This window comes from Pan paniscus, chromosome 23, assembly GCF_029289425.2.
Source record: "Pan paniscus chromosome 23, NHGRI_mPanPan1-v2.0_pri, whole genome shotgun sequence".
Taxonomy (NCBI): domain Eukaryota; kingdom Metazoa; phylum Chordata; class Mammalia; order Primates; family Hominidae; genus Pan; species Pan paniscus.
This window is the reverse complement of record NC_085927.1, coordinates 28175267-28198029: the sequence shown is the minus strand read 5'-3', so window position 1 is coordinate 28198029 and position 22763 is coordinate 28175267. Positions and strand designations below refer to the sequence as shown.

General features: G+C 50.9%; 1 protein-coding gene across 12 annotated transcripts in view; it reads left to right on the top strand.

Moving 5' to 3' along the window:
• MICAL3 (microtubule associated monooxygenase, calponin and LIM domain containing 3) overlaps window positions 1-22763 on the top strand; it is a 237192-nt gene that overhangs the window by 144487 nt on the left and 69942 nt on the right. For all 12 annotated transcript variants that reach the window (XM_034949077.3, XM_057301001.2, XM_063603456.1 and 9 more), the window contains 3 exons: window positions 7919-8105; window positions 13938-14026; window positions 14944-15031. In XM_034949077.3, the coding sequence (XP_034804968.1) occupies window positions 7919-8105; window positions 13938-14026; window positions 14944-15031 (364 nt within the window). The remainder of the gene's footprint in view (window positions 1-7918; window positions 8106-13937; window positions 14027-14943; window positions 15032-22763) is intronic.

The following is a 22763-nucleotide window of genomic DNA, read 5'->3' as shown; positions in this document are numbered from 1 at the left end:
TGGTATGTTTCTATAAAATGTGAGTTTCAAGAGCAGGATCTATGGAAAGACATTTTCCCACCTAGGGTGGCCTGTTTAAAGTGTGACCGTATTAACGTGACTGATTTTAAAGGCCCCACCTGTGTCCATGGTTCTCAGAACTGAGCCGTTGCAGGTTGAGCAGCTGCTGGGTGCCTTCATCTACACAAGAGCTAGCCATCCTCAGCGTCTGCTGTCGCCTGGGAAGCACGCTCAGTTCTTCTCAAGCTGTGTCTCCGTCAGTTCTCAAAGTAACCCTGTGAGGCAGGTGCTGTTACTGGCTCCGTTTTACCAGGGAGGAGACTGAAGCATAGGGTGGAGAGGCCGTGTCACGTGTCTGAGCCACATAGTAAGCAATGCAGCCAGACTCGAATCTGGCTTGTGGGACCGGGGCTACGCTCTGGCCTCCCTCTGCCCACAGAGACATTATGCTCACGGGTGCTAGATAGGAGCAGCCACGTCAGAGGCCTTGGGGCTGTTTTTCCACCCGCACGTGGCTGTAAGGTGAACCCTTAGCCAGCCAAAGAGTAATGCGAGGAGCCTTCCCTGGTCCTGTGATTGCCGCTTCTGGCTCCTTGGATGAGCAAGGCCATGTCCCTACCTGCAGGTCTCCACCCTTTCACATATACCTTCCCGTCCATTCGCCAAAAACACATTCACTTCTCCCTTTAGTAAATTATGCTTTGGCCCAATGCTCCTATTCAGGAACCACTTCCCACTCTGGAGTTTCCTCTGGACTGCTGTCTTAGTCATTTATTCTAGCCAATTTCCACCTCCCCACCTTTGCTTTCTAAAATGTCTTGTTGTGGAATGTGTCACCCTTTTAACCTGCCTCTCCTTCTAAACCTTCCATTTGATGCCTCTGATCTTATGCCACTGTGTGAAAGAAATATGCTTGTTCCACCTTTGTACTAACCATAGTTCTTTATTGATCCGTGTAGCTGGCCTCATCGGAGGCCGGTGGGGGGCGGAATGGCTGTGCAGAAAGTTGGCCTTGTGTCATGGGATTTGATACAGATGGGATTATGGTTACCTGGGGATGGGGTTAGTAGGGGAAGGCGATATGTGTTGAACTCTGCATTTCTGCCCCTGAATTTCCCACTGTCGTTTAGTAGGTCCAAATAGAGCGATATGCATGGAGCTTAAGTTTCTACTTTGTTGCCAACAGACATACAGGGATCTTGATGCTGACAACCGTGGCAAGCAGAGCCCCCACCATGAGAGGGTAAAAGAGCATGAACCCGTGGCATGGGATGCTGAGAGCCAAGCACACGGGGCACGCTGTGGTGGTGGGGCAGCGGGAAGGGATGTGGGGGACGGCCCCCTCCCCTTGCTTTTCGCACGCTCTTGTCACCCAGCCAAGAGCCAGAATTCTTTTTGCTAGCAGTGTTGACCAATGCAAATAGCATTCACTGTAAAGCAGTCACCCATCTGGCATTCAGATGGGATGCTGATCCTAAATGTGTGTGGTCTTGTAAAGGGCCTTAATGACTTCCCATTTCTGCCCACTGTTCCCCTTCCAAGACCATACTATTTCTACCCCCAAACTATGTGCCAGTGGTAGAGCAGTAGCATTGGACTGTCAGATACAACTTCTTAGGGAGAGGGTCTAAATCAGTATTCAAGTGGCATTCAACAGTCACAGATCTTGAAGTGGAAATCCTAAGAGAGCCAAAGCTCTTACCAGCGTGAGGATTTTTCCAGTGGGATGAGAATGAAGGGGAGAAAGGTAGGTGATGGCAAAATGGGGCTGTACCCGTGGAAAGCTTTAGTCTTTTCTGAAAAACTGAGGGGAGAAATTACTGATTGCAGCTGGCCATCGTATAATGTGAGGGATAGCCGAGATGCCCAGTTAAAGAAGCCGGCTTACTTTATGAAACTTTTGTTCTTGTTATTCCTACCCTTAAAGATCTCCAAGTGGATACAGCTCTGCAGCTAGCGGGAAGAATCATCTCTAGTTGTTCATCTCACAAAAGCCATTTTGGTTTCTAACTCCCTTCTGCCTTTGCTCTCTGAGAAATGCAGTTATGGCCAAGCAGTAAATTAGGTTACCCCTCGGACCCGATAGGAGCTAATCATAGTACCATCTTCCTGCGCCCTCTCACCAGGCTAGCAGCGGGCAATGTGTGTGCTGCCTGAACCTGGTGCTGGGTCGGGGAGTGGAGACTGGGCTGGAGGTGGGGGTCTTTCCCACCCCCTTTCCATGGCCTCGCCCCACTGTGCTCACCCTTTCTGGGGCTGCTCTCCCACGGCGCTGTGTGCCCAGCCTCTTTCTTCCTTCTTCCCAGGCTGTGTCCCCTCAAAAAGGAAAGCAGCCCTTTTCACTGAGCAGGGCAGTGCCCTCCATTTTGCGGATTGTGTATTTAATGAGATGCTGATAATGTTTAATGAAACAGCGCCTAAAAGAAGAAGGGAGGGGAAGGCCGGGCTCGGTGGCTCAGGCCTGTAATCCCAGCACTTTGGGAGGCCGAGGCAGGCGGATCACGAGGTCAGGAGATCGAGACCATCCTGGCTAACACAGTGAAAACCCGTCTCTACTAAAAATACAAAAAAATTAGCCGGGCATGGTGGCGGGTGCCTGTAGTCTCAGCCACTCGGGAGGCTGAGGCAGGAGAATGGCATCAACCCAGGAGGCAGAGCTTGCAGTAAGCCAAGATCGCGCCATTGCACTCCAGCCTGGGTGACAGAGCCAGGGCGACAGAATCAGACTCGGTCTCAAAAAAAAGAAGAAGGGAGGGGAGCATGTTGAATAGGAGAGATTGGCAGTGAGAAACAATTTGAAGTTTAGGGCTGCGGTGCAGAGAGGGGATGAGTTAGGGTTTTTGAGCTCAGGAGGCAATAAGGCTTGCAGAGATGTTTCTCTCTTTTTCCCTCTGAACTGGTTTCTGCACTCCTCAGTGCAGGGCTGCAGGCTGGATACTTTTGAGGACACTACTTAAGTTCTTTTCTTGGACTCTGCTGCCATCCTCCATAACCTCCCTAACCTCCCTAACCTCCATAAGCTAACTTCCCTAACCTCCCTAACCTCCATAACCTCCCTCACCTCCATAACCTCCCTCACCTCCCTAACCTCCCTAACCTCCATAACCTCCCTAACCTCCATAACCTCCATAACTTCCCTAACCTCCCTAACCTCCCTAACTTCCCTAACCTCCGTAACCTCCATAACCTCCCTAACCTCCATAACCTCCCTCACCTCCATAACCTCCCTAACCTCCATAACCCTGCATGTGTACTCGCCCTCTCTGCCCCACCTCTACCCAGTCCTACCCAGTCCCCCACTCCTCCCCTTGGCTCTGACTGCTCTGCCCCCCAGGGGGCTACTGAGTCTCCCTCTTGCTTCCTTCTGGGGGGCGGTGCTTACAGCCATCCTCTCCAGCTCCCTCTGGGGCCTGTGTTGCTGAGCCCAGGGCCAAGGAGCTGGCTGAGTGTCTCAAGCAGAGGCTGTTGAAGTACCAAGTAACTGCCAGTCTATGCCGCCACCCCACGGAGCTATGAAGTGCACGTGGCTGAGATAGGGAGTGTGACCGATCTGGCTTGGAGCTGGAGGAGGAGAGGGCTTCCTAGCATCATGACTTAATGCTGTCCTTCCCACCTGTAAATAGTTCATTCTGAACCTGGTGGGAAATGAAGCAGTTATTGGTTGCCAAAGCTTTCGGTCACTGCCTCACTCTCTGGGGACTGGGTTCCTAGCTACATGGGCCCATGGCTAAGGGAGACCCTTGCCCAGTTTTGTTACGTGTGCTATGTGCAGTCTGCAGAGGATTTGGGCTCAAGTCTTTTCTCCTCATCTTTGCTTGGGATTCAGCTGGCTCTTTGGCAAGCAGAGCCTCTCTGAGCACTAAGTGGAAGGAAGAGATGCTGCATTCCTGGCCCTTCTGTAGAAGGAGCGAGCTTCACTCTAGATTTGCTGTCTCTGCTGCCTGCTACTTCTAAGGCCAATGGAGTGATAGGGTGGCGGGAGAATCTTTTTGCCCTGGAGAAATCCCAGCTCAGGCCGGGGGTTGCTCGGCAGAGCACAGAGCATGTGAGTCGACAAGCCATCCCCCTGCCCCTCCTGCGGGCTGCCTTACCCACTCAGAGGGAGGCCGAGGCTGTGCCGGGCGGCCCACAGCTGCGGGACTGCGTTCCAGGGTATGCTCTGCTGCAAGCATGAGGGAAGGACAGTTAAAAGCAAACGGAAGCCTTGCATGGGCCGCTTATGCTTCTGGAGCTACTTTTTTTTTTTTTTTTTTTTACTACACATGGTATTTAGATAAAGGTCTAGAGTAAAAGGCTCTACAACTGCCAACCATCTTATGTTCAGAGGTCAGTGTGTGACTTAATTTAACATTTCCTTTACTTTTGTTTTTCTCCATCTTGTATTTTATAGCCAGAGCCTGAACCTCCTCGTCGATTTTTTGTCGACCAGTGGGAGCTTTCTCTTAGTCTCCGCTCCTCTGCCCGCCCCGCCTCTCCCTCCTCCGACTCCCTCCGACAGGTAGCATGGCCTAGGACTCACTAAAACTCTGCCCTCCGCAGCCTCCACTCACGTCACTTTCGCAAGTGTCATGTACCCCAGGAGGCTGCAGTGTTCCTCACTTGGGCCCGTCTCCTGTAGGGAGCCGGCTGCATGTGTTGCTGTTTGCCTGTGTGGGTCTCGTGTGTGAGGTCTGTGGCACACTCCTCAGCTAAAGTGGCTGCTGGCTTTCATCCCACTGTATCTGACACGTCCAGGTCTCTTGATGTGAACCCACTTTGATCCTATTTCAACTGTATCAAATAATGATAAATGTTTTGCAGCCATTGGCTTTTTTAACTTCACATGTCTTCCAAAATAATATGTGTTAAAAAGTAGGAACCACAGTGTAATTAAATCACCTCAATGGAGGGGTGACGATGCGGTATTCTGGCTGCCTGTTGTCATCATTTGAGGAATGTACGCGGCTGTCACCTGAAGTAGCGCTGGTCCAGTTGTAGGGAGTTTCTAGAGAGATTGGAAGGTCTCTTTGCCGCTCCTACTGGTATTTCCCATGCCTGAGTTGACGCCAGACCTCACGTCCTATGTGCATGGTAGCATATGCACGCGTATGGTGTGAGGCGGGATCTGAAGTAGCACTGGTCCAGTTGTAGGGAGTTTCTAGAGAGATTGGAAGGTCTCTTTGCCGCTCCTACTGGTATTTCCCATGCTTAGGTTGACGCCTATGTGCATGGTAGCATATGCACACGTATGGTGTGCGGTGGGATCGATCCCGCAATTGCCATATTTCTGCTATTTTTTATGAGTGATGAGAAGGAAACCATCGCTTTTCATGCCAGAAACAAATAGAACTTGAGTCTTCACCTCTCTTGCAGGGATGCTTGTCAGTGTTGCCAACTTGCTGAGAACTGAATGTGGCAGATGCCTTTGCACGGGCAGCCCCAGGTTTAGTTCAACTAAACCCAGATGGTTTAGTTCAGGAGAAAAGGGTCCTGGCTGAGCAGTGAGGGCCCAGGGCTGGCTTGGTGTCCTGGCCTCATACTTGGCATCTGGCCCACACTCCCCCGTGTCTGCTGCAGAATGAGAGAAATGCCATTTTCTGCTCCCTCAGTGTCAGCTGTTAAGTTACCTGCTCAGCTCTGCCTGGTGTCTGTCTGTCCCAAGCCTCAGTTTCTTTAGTGTCCCTAAAGAAGGTTTAGATCTGAGAGCCACGTGTTTGTCTTTACCACTAATAGGTATAATCTGTGAAGTTAATGGGCAAATGGCACCAATCCTTGGGAATCTTATTTTTGAATTAAAAGCTATAATTGCTTCTTCAGTTCAGCTGAGCCTTGAGCTGAGCCACAAGAACGGCTTCGTCGTGTGTGCATCTGTGAGCCCCTCGAGCGCCTGCTTCCCCCCGCCCGGTGCTTCTGTGTTTCTTCCTCACACGAGGCCTTATGCGTCTGTCCATTCAGGCCATGTCCTAAGGGGGCTGTTGGCATCCCCGGGATAATGGCTCATGGTGAGTTTCTGAGTCAGAATTAGGGTCAGGTTCCCCCAGGGGGCAGGGAGCCCCCTTACTCCATGAAGTTCATGAGAGGAGCATCACCCACATGGTGGCGTGGCCATCTCCACATGGAAGGGTGACTTGGTCGTGGGAGTCTCTAGAGGACTTCCTCTCGGGACAGGTCAAGGCGGGGCTGCCTGGGCACCCAGCTTAGGTGTGAGCAGGGCGGCTCATGATGGAGACGTGGAAGTTTCTCCTGTGGTTTCAGTGTTGCCAGAAAGAGGCTTGAGTTGGTTGGGTTTTTTTCTCTTACCTTTCTTCAACCTCTAAAATAAGCCCTCCTGGCCTAGAACACATTCCCACCTTCCTGGGCTGGTGGAGCAGCTTGGCTGCATGGCCACACCTCGTGGCCAACATGCCCAGCCCAGTCTGGAAGGCTCTGGCCTCAGCACCTGGATGGGCCACACGGGCCTCATCATGCTGCCCTCAGACCCCCAATAACATCAGCAGGGAGAAAGGGCTGAGAAGGCTTCTTCCAAAACAGCCTGGGAGCGTTCGCTGCCTGTGGCAGGCATTGTGGGGTCAAGCGTCAGGAAGCAGGAAGAGCTGGCGACGTGCGCTACCCCACACAGAGGCGGCCTGTGCAGGAGTGAACATGGTTCCTTCTGACTGAGGAGATGGCCTCCTGGACCGTGAAAGGCGGGCTCAGCCTGGGCACCGCTGCGTGCATGGGGGTGCCCCTCGAGTTCTGTGAATGCAGCCCAGCTCTGCAGGACCCAGGCCCTGCCTGCCTGTCTCTGTGCGCGTTCGCCCTGCCTTCTACCACCATTCCCTGGAACTGTGCATTCCACAGAGATGGGAGAGACCCAGTTCTTCCCAAGGAAGACACTTTCCCTGCAGCCGTCCTGCCTGTGCCGGTACCCCTGTGTGGACACTGACGCGATGTTTTTCTTCCACCCGGTTTCCCTGCCTGTGAGCACTGTGTTGGCATGGTTTGCTGCTGCACCTTGTATTCAAATTGCACTTCCCAAAGATTTCTTTTTTTCCCCGTGTCTTCTTAATTTATGTATTTTTTTCCTTCTCATTTCCCTTCATTCTGGTCATTTTGTAATCTTCAACCAATAGAAGTATATAAAGATGTACACGGGCGGAGTGAGCTCATTGGCTGAGCAGATAGCCAATCAGCTGCAAAGGAAAGAACAACCCAAAGCCCTTCTAGACAAGAAGGAACTGGTAAGAGATGCCTCCAGGCACTGTGTAGCTAGACCCGGCACAGCCATGGGAAACACACCTGTGTGCTGAGTCACTTATAGCTTGCGTAGCCCGTGTATGCTATGCGGTAATTGCTTTTGAGGTTGTCTGGGTTTTGATAACCAAATTCCTAAGACTGCAGTAGTTGTTGTGTGAGTCCAGGGACCCACATATATTCATGTGAACTATGTCAACACGGAATAGATACAGATACAGCTACCCTCAGAACAGAACTCTGCTAGCGTTTCCATTTGAGCTGGGGACCCTCGGGCCCCCTCCTGCCTTCTTCCATGTGTGTGTTTTCCATCATGCCCCTCCCATCCCTTCTCGCCCCTCTCCCTCCATTGCTCTTTCTCTAAGACTCTTGTCGATATTTCCCAGCGTCGCCAGGCTGTATCATAGCATTACTCAAGTCTGGTGTGAAGCACTGTGATGCTGGCTCCCTCGTCAGCAGCAGGCTGGCCCGGGCTTTCGCGGTTGTGCCAAGTGTTCTCTGTCAGTGCGTGGAGGCAGTGACTGTGGCGGTGCCGTCACTCTGTGGCAGAGCCAAGAGCACAGTTGACCGTAGCCAGTTAGAAGTCTGTCTCAAAGCAGACCCCTTAATGAGGGTTGGCTTTGCTCTCGCAAGGCTGTGCCTCTAGGAAGGCCTGTGTGGCACTCCCTGAGGTGCTCGCCTTCCTCCCAACCGCCACCTCCTGCAGGGCTCCATGAAGAAGGAGTTCCCGCAGAACCTGGGAGGCAGCGACACATGCTACTTCTGCCAGAAGCGGGTCTACGTGATGGAGAGGCTGAGTGCCGAGGGCAAGTTCTTCCACCGGAGCTGCTTCAAGTGCGAGTACTGCGCCACCACCCTGCGCCTCTCGGCCTACGCCTACGACATCGAGGATGGTGAGACACCCTGCGCCTCCGGCCCCACTGAGAAACTGTGCTTGGACAGTGTTTCCATCTGAGCTGGGCGCCTTTGGGCCCCTTCCTGCCTTATTCCATGTGCGTCTTTTCCATCATGCCTCTCCCAGCCTTTCTTGCCCCTCTCCCTCCATCACTCTTTCTCTAAGACTCTTACTTATCAGTATTTCCCAGCGTCACCAGGCTGATGAGAATGGCATGCATTTACCTAAGTCATTTCCCTGACTTCAGGGACACTTACTTGCTTTCTGACCTCAGGGTGGGAACTTGAGATAAAAGGAACACAATAAAAATAAGGTTTTTTGTCTTTACAGAAGGGGACTTGCACGTCCATAGAAGTCACATATTTTGCCTAAGGTTGATGATGACAGCAAGTTGGAGCTGGGTCTCAGGCCCCTGGGTTCTCAGACCTTTGCTCTTGGAGATGTCTGCAAGGTGGCCCGTGTTAACACCTCTCTGGCATCTGTCTGATCTCTCTCTGGTGGATTGCGAACCATTGCACAGGGCCTGAATCTGATTTACTGTGGTGTTCAAGGCCTGGTCGTTGGCAACATGTGCTGCCAGTTTTTACAGTGAAAAGACCTTGATAAGGTAACAGTAGAGAATTCTGCACACAGACGATAGAGCCATCGTGATGGGCATAGGCAGGCTGGCCGCCATCTGAGGACCCTGCATTGATGACCCCCAGCCCCATTCCTATAGGATGCTGGAGGGACTTCGTGGGAGGCAGTCTTATAGATTCCAGAGTAATGAGGGGGCCTAGATTAATAGGAGAGGCAGTAATCTTTATAAGGTGGCATAAAGACCTTGACATTGATAGAAGATTGCGTGACTGTGAGATTATAAAGTGAGGTCATATAGGAGAGGGATGCCATGCCGTTAGGACCTAGTCACTTCAGCTGTCCTGAGGGTGAACAAACAGTCACCTCTGTTAGAAGGAGCAAGGAAGGAGCCCAGAGAGGTGAGCCGAGAAAGGCTGACTCCTGTCATGGTGCCTGGCCCTTCTGCTATGTTGGTAAAAAGCACTCCCGAGTTGGGGAAGAATGGAAGAATTAGGACGCTGTTTAGATAAGGCAGGCAGATTGTTTGCTGTCAAGTCTTCTGTTCCACCTCTCCCACACACCTGCTCTCTGGATAGTTCATTTGATCTCAAGGATGGGGCCTGGCAGAGGGAGCCACCCAACCTCGCTCAGCTGTCCCTGATGCTCAGGGTGTTCTAGTTAGCCTCTCACCGTGGAGTCTGCCCGGAAAGAAGATGTCGCAAGATGCAGCTAATTGATCTACGGGTACTTTTGCCCATGGGTGTGTGTGTGCATCTTTGCTGCATTCTGTGAAAGATGCAGAAGTGTAATGTGTGCCTCCAGGAGCTCACTGTCCTATGGGGATGAGACCCATGAAGAGTAGCAGGTGACACGAGTGTGTGCAGCGAAAGGCTGGGTTACACAGCCTAGGTTGTCGCTTTGTAGAAGCACAGGGGAGGAGGAAATCTGTGAAGTTCAAGAGCATCTTGGGATGACCTCCCTGACCCTTGGCTAGACTTTGAGAGAGAAGGGTATGGTGACTGAGTAGAGGGCAGAGGTGCGCACCTGGTGGGAGATCGGGTGGCAGTGAGAGGCCGAGACAGGATGAGGCCAGCCTGGTTGAGTGCAGTATTGTTAACACTGGAGCAGAGAAGACAGCCATTCTAAACCAGCTCCCCAAATTTTAACCCAGATAAAATTTTCATCAGCTTAGCCCCTCCACAGTCCTCCCCCTCGTCTGTCAGAGGACAGATGGACTAGAGCCAGGAAGGAACTTTAGGGGCACCGAAGTTTTAGCCTGTTTTTTATCCAAGTTGCCAAGTGTCTCAGAAATCTAACTGAAGAGGCTCAGAGAACAAAGAATAAGCTGGGGAGGTTGTGGCAGGAGGAAGTAACCGAGGCCTTGTGCTGCGCCCCAACACGTCACGCCCTTTGTCCTCACAACAACCCCATTAGGAAACTTTTTATTACTGTAATTAGAAGTCAGGAAGCTGAGTTCAGAGAACTTGTATGTTGTTTGTCCAAATTGACACAACTAGTAATAGCTCACTTGCACCAAATGACACCTGAGATTCATTCCAGGTCAGAGATTCAGGGATTGTGACTCCATGCCTGCTGCCAACTCCATACTAGTAAATTAGGAATCATATTTGAAGATGTCCCCATATTTTACTTGTGGTGCTATTTGTTCTGTCTTCAGCTCTTTCTGGAGGATGCGGTCTGCTCAAACACAGAGCTGCTGTTTCTTTTTTTGCAAAGCACTAGCTCATTTGTGATCGCTGCCAGCTCTTAAGACAAGGACTCAAAATTAGTGTCAGGCCCTTCCCTGTCATCTTGAGAAGAGACATACGCTACCTCCACAGGTGGTGTGTGCACGGTGGCCCTCGTCAGTGACGAGCCTGAGACTGTCTCCATCCCTGCAGCAGCCTCCAAGCCAGCCATGCATCTTCCACTTGGACCACTGGTCTCCTTGCCTCTGTTACACCCCAGTCTGTTTCCACAGAGCAACCGGAGGGATTTTAAAAGGTGTGACTTGGATCTCACCAATGTCCTAGCCACTGCCGTGCAGACAGAGCCCACAACCTTGTCCCAGGTGGAGAGAGCATTGCGTGTCCACCCCAGCCTCTGCTGTCAGCTGCCCCCAGCATGCTTCACTCTTTGCTCCATTGTCTTTCCATCCCATAAGCATGATGAAGCCACTGCTCCCTTAGGACATGGCTCTGCTGTGTCCTCTCCTGGAGCACACCCCCTGGTCTCCACAGGGTGAGACGCCTGTGTTTCACATCTCCATGTGGCGCTCCTCAGAGAGGGGTCTGGCTCTTTTGATAGAGGGCAGCTGCCCAGGCACCGGTGCACCTGTGTGGTTCTCCATGCAGGGCTCGCACTGTCTCATCCATGCGTCTGTGGAGAACCATTCTGTCTGCTTGCCTGGGGGCACTCAGTGGAGAACCAGTCTGTCTGCTTGCCTGGGGGCTCTCGGTGTTCAGATCGGTAGCTGTCATACAGTGGCACTCGGGCCTGGGTGAATGAATGAATGAACTGGGTGAATGAATGAATGAATGGCCCACTTGACCTTGGGTTTGCCCTGTGGCCATCTGTTTTCTCCATTTCCCTTTTCCAGCTACTCCCATATTCAGTTATCAGGATTCCTTAATTTGGACCATTGAGAATCAGTCACTTGACTGAATCACCCACAATTCGTAGCTAATTAAAAACATAGCAAGGCTGGGTTTACCGCTGAGGCAAGCATAGTAGTGTCATGGTAGTGCAGGCTCTGGCACCAGCATCCTGGACCACATCCGCCTCTGCGGTTCACTGACTGTGGGACACGCTGGGCAGGTCACTCGGCCTCCTGTTCCTCGCTGAGAAAGAGGTGGGTACTAATGGCACCTGCCTTACCAGCTTGTTTGGGGATTAAATGAGTTGATAGATGGAAAGCAGTTAAAATAGTGTCTGGCACTTGGTAAATGTTAACATTAAAATTAGCTTTTTTTTTTTTAATTTAAAAAGCAAAAAGTGCCATCGTGTTGAGTTTGGGAAGGGATATGGGGAGATGCGTACACGTGGCTTGTGCCACCTCATTTAATATCTCCACCTATGAGGTGGGTACTGTGTTCTTCTCCATGAGAGGAGATATTTTCCAAAAGACAGATGAGTTCACACGGCTACTGAGCAGTTGAGACAGTGTTGGAACGGAGATCACACTTAGCGCTCACATTGCTCGCATCATCTATACTGCCTTCCTAGAGAAAACAGTTTTCTGGAACTTTTTGATTAGGCTTGGAGGACTTGTTTCTGAAATGTAAACCTTTTTTCTTTATTAGTTTAGGATACCAAAGCAGAGTTCAAGGAGGATTCAGTTGAGTTCAATTGAGTTATACTTTAAGATCTGGGATTCCACTTTTGCAAAAACAAGCAAATATAATGTAGGAAAAAAACAGAAGGAAGAAATGAAAGCCATGATAACATTTTAGTTTTCTGTTACTGTAATAAGCAAGGCTCTTGGTTACGAGTAATAGAAACCCAATGCAGATGACAGTTGAAGCCTTAACTTTATAGCTTCCATCCAGATAGCAGTCCCCAGGGAAGGGCTGCCCCTTCCCTCACCTCCCTCACCAGCCCCATAACGTCTCCAGCAAGCCTGCCTTTGGCCACATGCCAGTCCCCAGAGCACCCTGTCCTGGGTGGGGTGGAGGGAGTGAGTTGCCGAGCGGCCTGGGTCATGCGTTACTGGTGGTGGAAGGTCAGGCCACGTGGTTGCCAGCCCCTGTCAGTCTCATGGAGGAGGGAGGGGTATTTCTTAAAGAATGAGATACAAAACAGACCAAAACAAGTAGCGCATGATCCAAGCACTCATACATCTTATCTTATCCTAATTATTGGTGGCCAACATTTACAAAAGCTGAGTGGCTTATTCAGATGGGAAAAGGAAGTTGTGGCCAAGCTCCAGGCAACAACCCGTGGCTCCACTCCCCTGGTGGAGAAACAGGCGGTAAGACTGGCGGACTTTTGGCTGTCAGGTGTTGCCACTGCAGAGTCTCTGCATCCTGGCCAAGTGCAGTGGCCAGTGAAACATTCTGTCTGAGAAAGTATACTAGGCATTATGAAAATTATTTAAAATCTGTGTCTTTCTAATAGATTTATTCAGCATTGGATAGGGAGTGCAGGTAAAACAAGTCAGTTTCTCTGAAGGAAAAGAAGAAAGATATAATCAGATCATCAGGGAAAGGGAAAGGGAAGAATGCCATCTTACCTTTATTTTCTTTGACTTTTAGGTCCTCTTATTGTAGCTTTGAGATCAGGAAAGTTCATTTGTCTAAGAAGCACTCTCTACAAATGAGGAAAATGAAATGGGATTACTTCTGTTTCAACAGTTTCTATAGTAGGGTTTATCACTTGAGATTCAAAAGTCGTCAGTCGCTCTTTAAGTGAGAGTAAAAAAGAGTCAGAAAAAAATGACTGCGTGGGTTAATTCCATTACCAGAGTCATCGGAAAAGCCAAGTTCAGTGGTGTTCAGATTTTTCTGACGACACCCCCCACGGGGATGCACGTTACATTGAGACCCAGACACAGCTGCAAGTTCCAAGAAATAACGTTTTATTCTCATCATGCCACAGTACACTCTGGATTCTATTCTGTTCTGTTCTGTTCTGTTCTGTTCTGTTCTGTTCTGTTCTGTTCTGTTCTGTTCTATGCTGTTCTATGCTGTTCCATTCCATCCTACTCATAGTCCATTGCAGTATTTTTTGTTTTCTAATGTCCTTTCCTGCTGATCCTGACCCTCTGAGGGGACTGGGAGGGGGTGAGAGATAGGGTGCGGGAGGGGGAGCAGCAGAGATGGGCCTGTCAGAGCCAATGCCAGGCGATGCCCCACCCCTGCAGCCTCCACGCCTCCACCCCGCACTTGTATTCATTCTTGGTTTCCCCAGCAATGCTACTCCCAGCGTTTCATGTGACCACATCTTTGTTCCTCACACACTGCCACTTTGTTTGCTGGCCCTGCCACACAGGCCTCACATCTTTGCTCTGGGCACTGATTGGGTGATGGCTCAGTGGCCTTCACATTACCAAAGGAAAAGACCCCCTTCAGGCCAAGGGAGAGGAGAGCTAGAATCAAAGTTTACCCGGAGGAACTGGCTTCTCTGGACAAGAAAGCTGGGCCCAGGGAAGGCTGGGTGGCTTGATGGCCTCGTGAGGCTGGAGGAGATGGAAAGGAGTGGCTGAGACCAGGGAGGCACGTTCAGGATCCGTGCCTGGCTCATCGCCTCTGTCCCTGCCTCTTGCTGTCTGCAGGTAAATTCTACTGTAAGCCACACTACTGCTATCGACTCTCTGGCTACGCACAAAGGAAGAGACCGGCAGTGGCTCCCCTGTCTGGAAAGGTAATGGTGACTATCCTGTAAGTGGGGGAGAAGCAGTGGGTGTTGCAGCAGTGTGGCTATGGGCCGGGGGCGGCCAACCTGCAAATGCCCCTGTGTCCTTGCCTCTCCTGGGAACGGAGAGGGCCCAAAATGCGGTGGCAGTCCCGGGTGGAGAGGGAACCATCTTTTCATGGATGATCTGAGGTGGCCTTGCTAAGGTAACGGCTCCACCTGCCGCCCGAGTCGGACCCAGGAGATGATGCAGCTCTCCATCTCAGCTGCGTAGACATCTGCCTTCGTCAACACACATCTTTCTGAGAGGACACCCTGCCACTGGGGTGATGCCGCCTCATGTTCCACATGATTAGAGCCTCCTCCAGAAGGGCAGGATGGGAGAGGAGACTGTTGGGAGGATCCCTCGGTGGCCCCACCCTCACTCCCCACACCCAAAGGGCGCCCTGCCTACAGGGCCTTTCACTAGTTCTGTGAGTTATTTGTCTGTGAATTTTTTCCTTCCTTATCCTCTTTTTAATGAGGGTGGCTTCTCCACCTGTCTTTGTCGCGGTGAACCCAGCAGTCTCTTCAGCATGGCTGCCACCTTGTCAGCACGCCTGCCTGTCAGTCCCCCTTGAGGGCTTCTGTTGCCTGCAGAGGGACTGGCAGGAAGAGGTGCACCTAGGTGGATCTAGACTTTGACTCCGGGTGACTCAGGAGGCTGAGGTGGGAGGATTGCTTGAGCCCAGGAGGTCGGGGCTGCAGTGAGCTATGATGATGCCGCTGCACTCCAGCCTGGGCGCCAGCAAGGCCCTGTCTCTTAAATAAATAAATAAATAAATAAAATTTAAAACCAGCGTGTCAGATTGTCAGTGCCTCTAGGGATTTGAGGATTTGAGTGCATCAGTCAGAGTCACTCTTCTTTTTCTCATGAACTTTCCTAGGAGGCCAAAGGACCCCTGCAGGATGGCGCCACCACAGATGCAAACGGACGGGCCAACGCCGTGGCCAGCTCCACTGAGAGAACCCCAGGTAGCCTCACTTCCTTGTTTGGCTGGGTGGCGCGTCACTCCCTCGGCCTCTGTGACAAGGCCAAGGGCATGAGCCAGCACCTCCAAAGCAACATTTCTTCATTCGGGCATCAAGTGGCCCAAAACCCTCTGGACTCCTTTTTCATGTGCCAGCTGCTTGCGTTCGGAGTCCCCTTTCTCTATGGCCTGTCGGAGGTGCTGGTGCAAATCAGAGGGGAGTTCCACTGGCAGGCTGTGGCCCAGTGATGGGGCCGTCCGGTGGGCGGCAGAGCCGTGAAGTGCTGTCCCTCAGCCCCGTCCCGCACCATCACACCTGAGGGCGGCCCAGGTCCTGTGTAGGTAGACAGGAGCTCGCAGGCGCTCAGACACTGCTCGCATCACCCGCCCTGGTGAGGCCAAGGCCACTCGGCCTTCATGCAGTTTGCTTCCAAGCTCCTCTGACGGCCTGGAGCTGTGTTGATTAAGCCCCGTGGTCTTGTTTTGGGTTCACCTTCACTTAAGATTCTGTGTCCTGTTCCCTGTCACTGTGTGTGGATGAGCTGTGGCTGCTCTCCTGTCTGCCCTGCACCGTGATGGGACATGCCCTGTCCGGACCCCTTGGCCACTCGGCTTGTCATGAGGTCCAAGCCCTCACCTGTCCCACTTTCATGACCACTTCCTTGTGTTGGGAGGTGAACAGTACCATCTCTACCTCTACAAACACATTTATTCTTGTCATAGCATGACAGGACTCGCAGGGTTTGTGGGTACCAGGCCTGTTGGGAAGAATTATGTAGCTTTTTCCTTAAAATGGCCTCTCTCAGCAACTTGTAAAACTTGCCTGTGAGATGCGTCCAGAGCTCCACAAACTGCTGGGTGTTCTGAATGTCCCACATGCAGCTCCAGGTGGTTGACGGCCCACGGTCACTGTGGCAAGAGGGGGCCAGCAGGGCTGTGTTTCTGTCTGTCACACTTTCCTCTTGTTCAAAACACATGTATCTCAAGCAGCTATATACAAAACTCATAAAAATTAAAGATGGTCAGCCAGTGCCAGGAACTGTGGAGGAGGAGTTGGTCATAGAATTTCCGTGGTGGGACAAGAGAATTACCCATTTGGCCTTCAACGAGAGGTTCCCAGAGTTGCATCCTTTCCCTTCCCTAACAGCTGGTTCATGTAGGCCTTGTGGTGCTCATTCTGGGAGAGGGAAGATGCGCCCAGAGGCTAGGTGGTGTGCCCTGGGAGCCGTGAGAACCCAGCCAAGCCAGGTGAACGCAGCTTCTGCTACTGCACGTGCCCTTATTATCATCTGAGCAAGTTTTTTAAGTACCCTGCAGGTGGGACCAACATTTTATAGCCATGTTTCAACCATTAATGACTTTTAAACCTTCTACAATCTTGAAGATCTTTATAATCCATCTTTCTCGTGAAGTACCCACAGGCCTTTGCAGCTGACACTCTCAGAGCATGGGCAGAATCACTGGTAGAGAAAAATAACCAAAGGGGTCTAGACAGAGACTTTGGCTTTATGCTCTAGAATGTACATTCAGTTGGAGAGAGCACCACCTTATTAGTCTGGGCCCTATTTCATCAGAGATGGATTTTCTGAGGAACCTGACTACTCAGTAGAACAACTCAAAAGAAACTAAACTTTCCATTTCGGTTTGGAGTACAGAACATTTTTTAAAAAGAATTAAACACAGTGAAGTTTAGGTTATTCCTGAATGACGCCAGGTTTGCTGACTTTCCCATCTGGTCGAGGTTGCCATTCTTGCCATCTAATTGAAAGTATAATGGGTTTCAGGTTTTTAGGAGTTCTAAAGAATTACGGGTTCCATAGAGAGTAAGAGGAAGAATGTTCTACATAGTGGGGAGAGAGGATGAGAGTTGGCAGTGTGATTAAAGAGCAAAACCACCAAGAAAGAGTCAGAGCCCTGAGGACGTCTCTGTCCACGTGGTTCTTGATTCTGAGCCAGAAGGTGACTTGGTATAGCACGGGAGTTCAAAATGTGGTGTCCCAAAGGAATCACAGTGTGGACCCTTACAGTTAATGACAGGCACTGTCCCCCAGCTTGGGTGGCAAAGGCCATTGAGCTCAGGGCTGAGGGGCTTACCCTTCGGCAGCTCAGAGTCCGGAACATCTTAGTCCGGCAGCTCAGAATCCAGGGCACCTTGCCGCCCGGTGAGCTCACTCTGCTGCTAGCCTCGGTAGAAAAGGAACAGGATTATGGGCAGTATTTTATGGCTGGCATGAAATAGATACCTTTTTCTCCTTTGATAGAGATTTCCTTCTTTAAATATGAAACTGAAGCTTTGAGGACTTAACTAGACTTCCTTTTGAAAAGTTTCAGAAAAGTTCAGGTGTGGCCAGGCACGGTGGCTCATGCCTGTAATCCCAGCACTTTGGGAGGCCGAGGCGGGCGGATCACGAGGTCAGGAGATCAAGACCATCCTGGCTAACACAGTGAAACCCCGTCTCTACTAAAAATATAAAAAAATTAGCCGGGTGTGGTGTGGTGGTGGGTGCCTGTAGTCCCAGCTACTTGGGAGGCTGAGGCAGGAGAATGGCGTGAACCCAGGGGGCAGAGGTTGCAGTAAGTCGAGATCACACCACTGCACTCCAGCCTGATGACAGAGCAAGACTCCATCTAAAAAAAAAAAAAGAAGAAAAGGGAAAGCTCAGGTGTTTCAGGGTCCCAGAATATATGTTGTAGAGAACAGTCATTAGCTCAGGCCCATGGTAACTGCCTCCACTGTGCACTCGACCAGTAGAGGCGATGATGACGGCACTTGATTCTCTTGTGTGTAACTCAGCCATCCTCCCTAGACCCACGTCCCCAGGAGGCAGGGCTGGTAAAGCTATGACTGGGCAGTGTTTGACCCAGCTGCGCTTTTACTCTGTGCCTCCTCTTTATATTGTGGCGTTTCTCTCTTCTCCTTTATGTTCTTTTTCTTTTTATGCCAAAATTCTTGCTGTTGCCAAAACAAAAACAAAAAACACACCCATACCCAATTACAACCCGCAGTTCAAAGAACCACTCTAGGTCGGCTTTAAAGTATTGTCTTTCTCTGGTAACCAAATCTGTACCTGCTGCCTAATTTAGTGTTTGGGGGCATTGTTTACAGTATTTCTGTTTGTAATGTGCTTTTAATATAGAAATCCTCTTTTTTGTTCTTAAATCTATAAATGCTGTGTTTCCAAGCTTATACTTACTACTGCGTGTTAGTGGTCCTGGCACAGATTTTCTTACCCTGGCCTTGTACTGTCCACCATGACTTTAGAAAAAGCTTGAACAATAGGCAGAGAAAGGAAATCCCCAAAAGGGATTATTTTCCCCTTGGACATGAGAAGTTTAGTTACAGGTTTCTTGAATTCGTTTTTGTCCAGAGGAATCCTCTTTTTATCTGATATGGTTGATGACCAAAAATGAAGCAGGGAAGCCGAAGGCATAGCCGGAAAGGAACAGAAGAGCCCGAGTGCTCATCACCGGGTTCATTACCGGCCAGAGATGGACGGAGAGAAGCACGTTAGTTTCCTGTCATCTTATGGAAAAGATGATCTGAAGTTAAAAAATGAAGGTCACAAGTGGCAGTTGCCTGACCCCTGTCCCCAGACATTCCTTGCCCGATAACCGTGAGGTTCCATAGTTCGGATCCTGAATGGGCCTTTAGGAAATGCAGGCCTTTCCCACACCAGCTAGAAGGGTAGCCAGGCAGTAGAATTTCATTCAACCCAAGGGTTCCCACCTGACAGAGGCAAGTTAGGAAGTCTTATTGCTTCCCACGTCCCCTTCCCTTCTAGGCATTTATGGAAAGCCTTTTAGTGGAGCAAGAGAATTCTGCAATCCAGCTTACCTCCCACCTTACCCCAAGAGCCATAGCTGATGGTGATGTGTGAATGTTTATATATAGGTACACGTTTGTATGTATATAGATCTAATTGCACATATATGGGTAGATATTTATTTATATATTGGACCCTAAATTATAGTAATTATAATAATTGTGAAGCTGTTTCTAAAGCTGCTTGTTCCTGGTTCTGAGAACCACGGGAGCCTCACACTGGGGAGCCGTACTCCAGGTCAGGGCTTTGAGGATGCACAGCAGTGTAAGAGCAGCACGCCTGTAAGGAGATGAGTGGGTGGGTGTCTCAGAAAATGAGCAGCACACCCCCAAGAAAGGGCCCCAAGAGCAGACTAGGAACGCAGGGGGCTGCTGCTGCCAGGGCACCACGGAGAGCCGGGCACCCGCCTCACATGTCTCCTGTCTGGCTCCACTGAGTTAGCCGTTTGAGCCCACTCCTGTCTTTTGGTGGTTAGTGCATCTTCAGCTCTTTTCTGCAAGACACTGGAACATTCTTAGGCTGTCCCAAAAGGAGTTCCACCATAGCCTTTAAGGTCCGAGCAGGGCACCAAGGGGTTCACTTTTCTCCTGAGCCATTCAGCTTGGGGTGCCTGCGGGAGGGGCGGACAGCCAGCCGGCTTCCCGGCGGCGGTACGAGAGCCCAACAGGAGAGGATTAGCTGTGCCAAGGAACACGCCACTGCTGCCTGTCTACTGCCCGCCTTCTCTCAACTTTTATTTTTGCCTTTGTTTTTAACTTGTGCTCTTGTGAGTTCTTGGTGTGTTTCTTTGTGAGTTTTTATTTAATTGTGTAACTTTGTTTTTGCTGTTTACTGTGAAACCAAGGTGTCGTGCTTTTAATTTTTTTTTTAACAAATGTTACATTCTTATTTAAGAGAATAAATTCCAAACAATCTTCGGGTTTCTGAGTTTTTCTTTTCCTTCCCTTTCTCTTGACCAGAGGGTGGGAAAGGGGGAAGCTCAGGCAGGTCTTGGGAGTGAGCTTGAGGCCACTGTGGCTCAGGACTCCCACTCCGGGGGGTCAGCAAGACAGCAGAGGTGCAAAGTGGGGGAAATAGGTTTTTATACCTGACATAGCTTCCCGTTAACAGAGGACTCCTGTGTAGGGGCTGGAGTGGTGCAAAGTTTTGCTTTGCAGCAGCTGCAAGTGGAGAAAAGCAAGAAGGATGCCACCTGTGCCCATGGGCCTCAGGTGCCGTCCACCAGCAGGAGGGCCCGCAGGCTGGGCGGATGGAGGGGTAGAAATGCCACACAGAGCCTGGTCAACCATAGGGACATAGAGCCAGGCACCTTCTTCCTGCCTCCAACTGTGGCAGGGAGCTGGGGCCAGGGGCGTGTCTGTCTTCCGCCTGGAGGCTCTGCCAGGCGTGCCCGCAGGCACAACAGCCTTGCTCCTGGTAAGGTTGAAAGTTCTTGCTCTTTCTTCCTGAGCTGATTTCTCTCTCATGCTGTCTTTGGTGTGACCTGGACGCTAAGCTGGGATATCTGATTCTTTTTGGCCCTTCTCCAGCCTGAAGGGACTAGCCTGTATTAAAAACAGACTATTCCCTTCTCACACACACCGCTGCTGGCATTAGCAGCCATGGCACTGTTCCCACATTTTGCCAGCTGCAGTGGGCACAGGCCTAGCCTCATGCTGAATTGGCCCAAGAGAGGGCACTGTGCTGTGGTGGGCAAAGCACTCAGCCCCGAGTCTGCACCTGCCGGGCCCTAGGCACTTGGGTGTTCTCACATGAAAGAGCCCTCTCTGGCCTCCATCCCCCTGAAGCAGCTCTCTTGGAACGTGAAGAGGTCTTGGCTTCCCCATAGATCAGAGCAGCAGGGCCCTGGGGTCTGCTTGGCATTCTCGACAACCACAGTCCAGGTTAGGGAGGGCCTTACCCCCCAGTAGCTCACAGCTCTGCTGTGACACCGTCATTTTCCTCAGAGCCTTGATGGTTCCGAGAGTCTGGGCGGTGTCTCCTGGCCTGCTCATGTCCTTCCTCCCCTCAGCCCCCCAGGTCTGTAGCCTCTTGCTCCCCTTTCTCTGAAATAAGTCAGTCAGTATCCTAGTGCCTGCAGAAGGGAGAGAAGGAATTGGGATGTGGGGGGGGCGCAATAAGTGACAAATTAACTAAGCGTCAGTAATAAGGATGGATACATACGTGTGCATAATTTTCAAATCTCAGCCCCTGGCTGCTGTTGCCTGCCCATCCCCCAGCAATAAAGGGGAGGGGACCACTGCTGTTCAGAGCGATGCCTGAGGCTTCCAGCAGAAAGGTGGGGACACCCAACGTGATTCTGTGCTGCCCATTGGGAACACCCCAGAAAATCCCCTTTGGATCTCAGTTTCCTTCTGAAACTTCTTGAAATCTGTTCTTTTTTCTCATAAATTCCCTGTCTGTTTCCCTAATTAACACACTGCCTAAGAGGGAGGCCGTGGCACAGACATGGAAGGAGAGCGGCTGTGAAAATGGGCCACTCTTATTTTCATGCTAAAAAATAGGGCAGGATGATGCCGTATAGGACCCGGTCCCACAAGTGCTCCCCGAGATAAAAACACCCATGTGGAGCTCTGAACAGCAGCAGCCAGGCAGAGATTTCAGGAGGAGTCTCTCCGAATTCCAGCCCCTTTCACGAAGCCCTGAAACCTCCTTGAGACTCAAAAACCAGCCCTTACCTTGCAGCTCACCCAGCCAAGCGCCTCACAAGTGCCAGCAAGTAGATTAGTCATAATGAAACAAGGGGTGGTGAGGCCCATTGGCACTCCTGCCCAGGTCAGGTCATGGCACTGTGGGCTCCTCTCACCACCGCCCGGAATTCTCAGCACCCTGTCGGCTGCCAACACCTCTTTCTTTATAATTGCTCCTTGTCTCCTCACCGCTTACCTTGGCGGGAGGGGGTGGTAGGCTTGTACGCAGAAACACGTTTCATTGCCCGGGAGGGGATGCGGGCCTCCAGGCGGATGGGACTCTCCATCAATTACTTCCGGGTTCTACCAGCCACGTGAACACCAGCTCCATTTTACTTCCTGTGGGCCAACTTCCACATCGCTTTGCAAAAGCAGTTTATGAACACTTTCTGAATATTTTGGGGGCCCTTTAATGGGTCTCCAAGAAGGACAGTGGGCAAGAGGTTGAATCACTGCCAGCATCTTCACCCTAACTCAGGCTAGCTAAGCCCAACCTTGTCAATAATGTGCTTTTCCTCCCAGCAATAAGAAGTATGCTGTGCATAGGCAGAATGTGCCTAAAACGGGGAGAAGGCACACGCCCCTCAGAAGGCCCTTGCTGGCATGAAAGGAAGTTTTGGAACACCCTTCCACAGACAGGGAATCTAGGGCCCCAGCTCCGCCTTGCTGCAGACTCTTGGGGCCATGCTGGGACAGCTACTAGAAAAATCCTTACAGAACTTCTCTTGGCCTCTTGTGTTTTCTTTATCTCTATTTCTTTCTGTACTTACCCAGCTCTTTGTGCTTCTACATTAATCACATGAGACTGCCCAGGTGTGACTGTTAAGTGACTGATTTCCTTATTCTGTGTTCTGTGAAACATCAGAGTTATTGCCATTTGATCACTCTTATTTCATAGTCAGTGCAGCCTGATTTCTTTTAGGTCCATGCTTGGAACTGTTGGTCTTCAGTAATTGTTTTACATTGAGTAGTCCCTGTTCCCAGAAGAACCCAAAGCATTTCAGCCCAGTGCCTCCTGCCTCGCTGGGATTCCAGAGCCTTCTGCAAGGTTGGATTGTCCCTGCACCTGCATCTCAGTGTTACCCCGCCTCAGCCAGTGCCAATTCCCCAGGAAAGGAGAACCAGTGGAAGGGCACGGGCCCTGAGTTGTTCTGGTGACAGGCGCTCCTTAAGGTAGAATTAATTCCTGAAGACCAACACCAGGCAAGGTCCCAAGGGCACC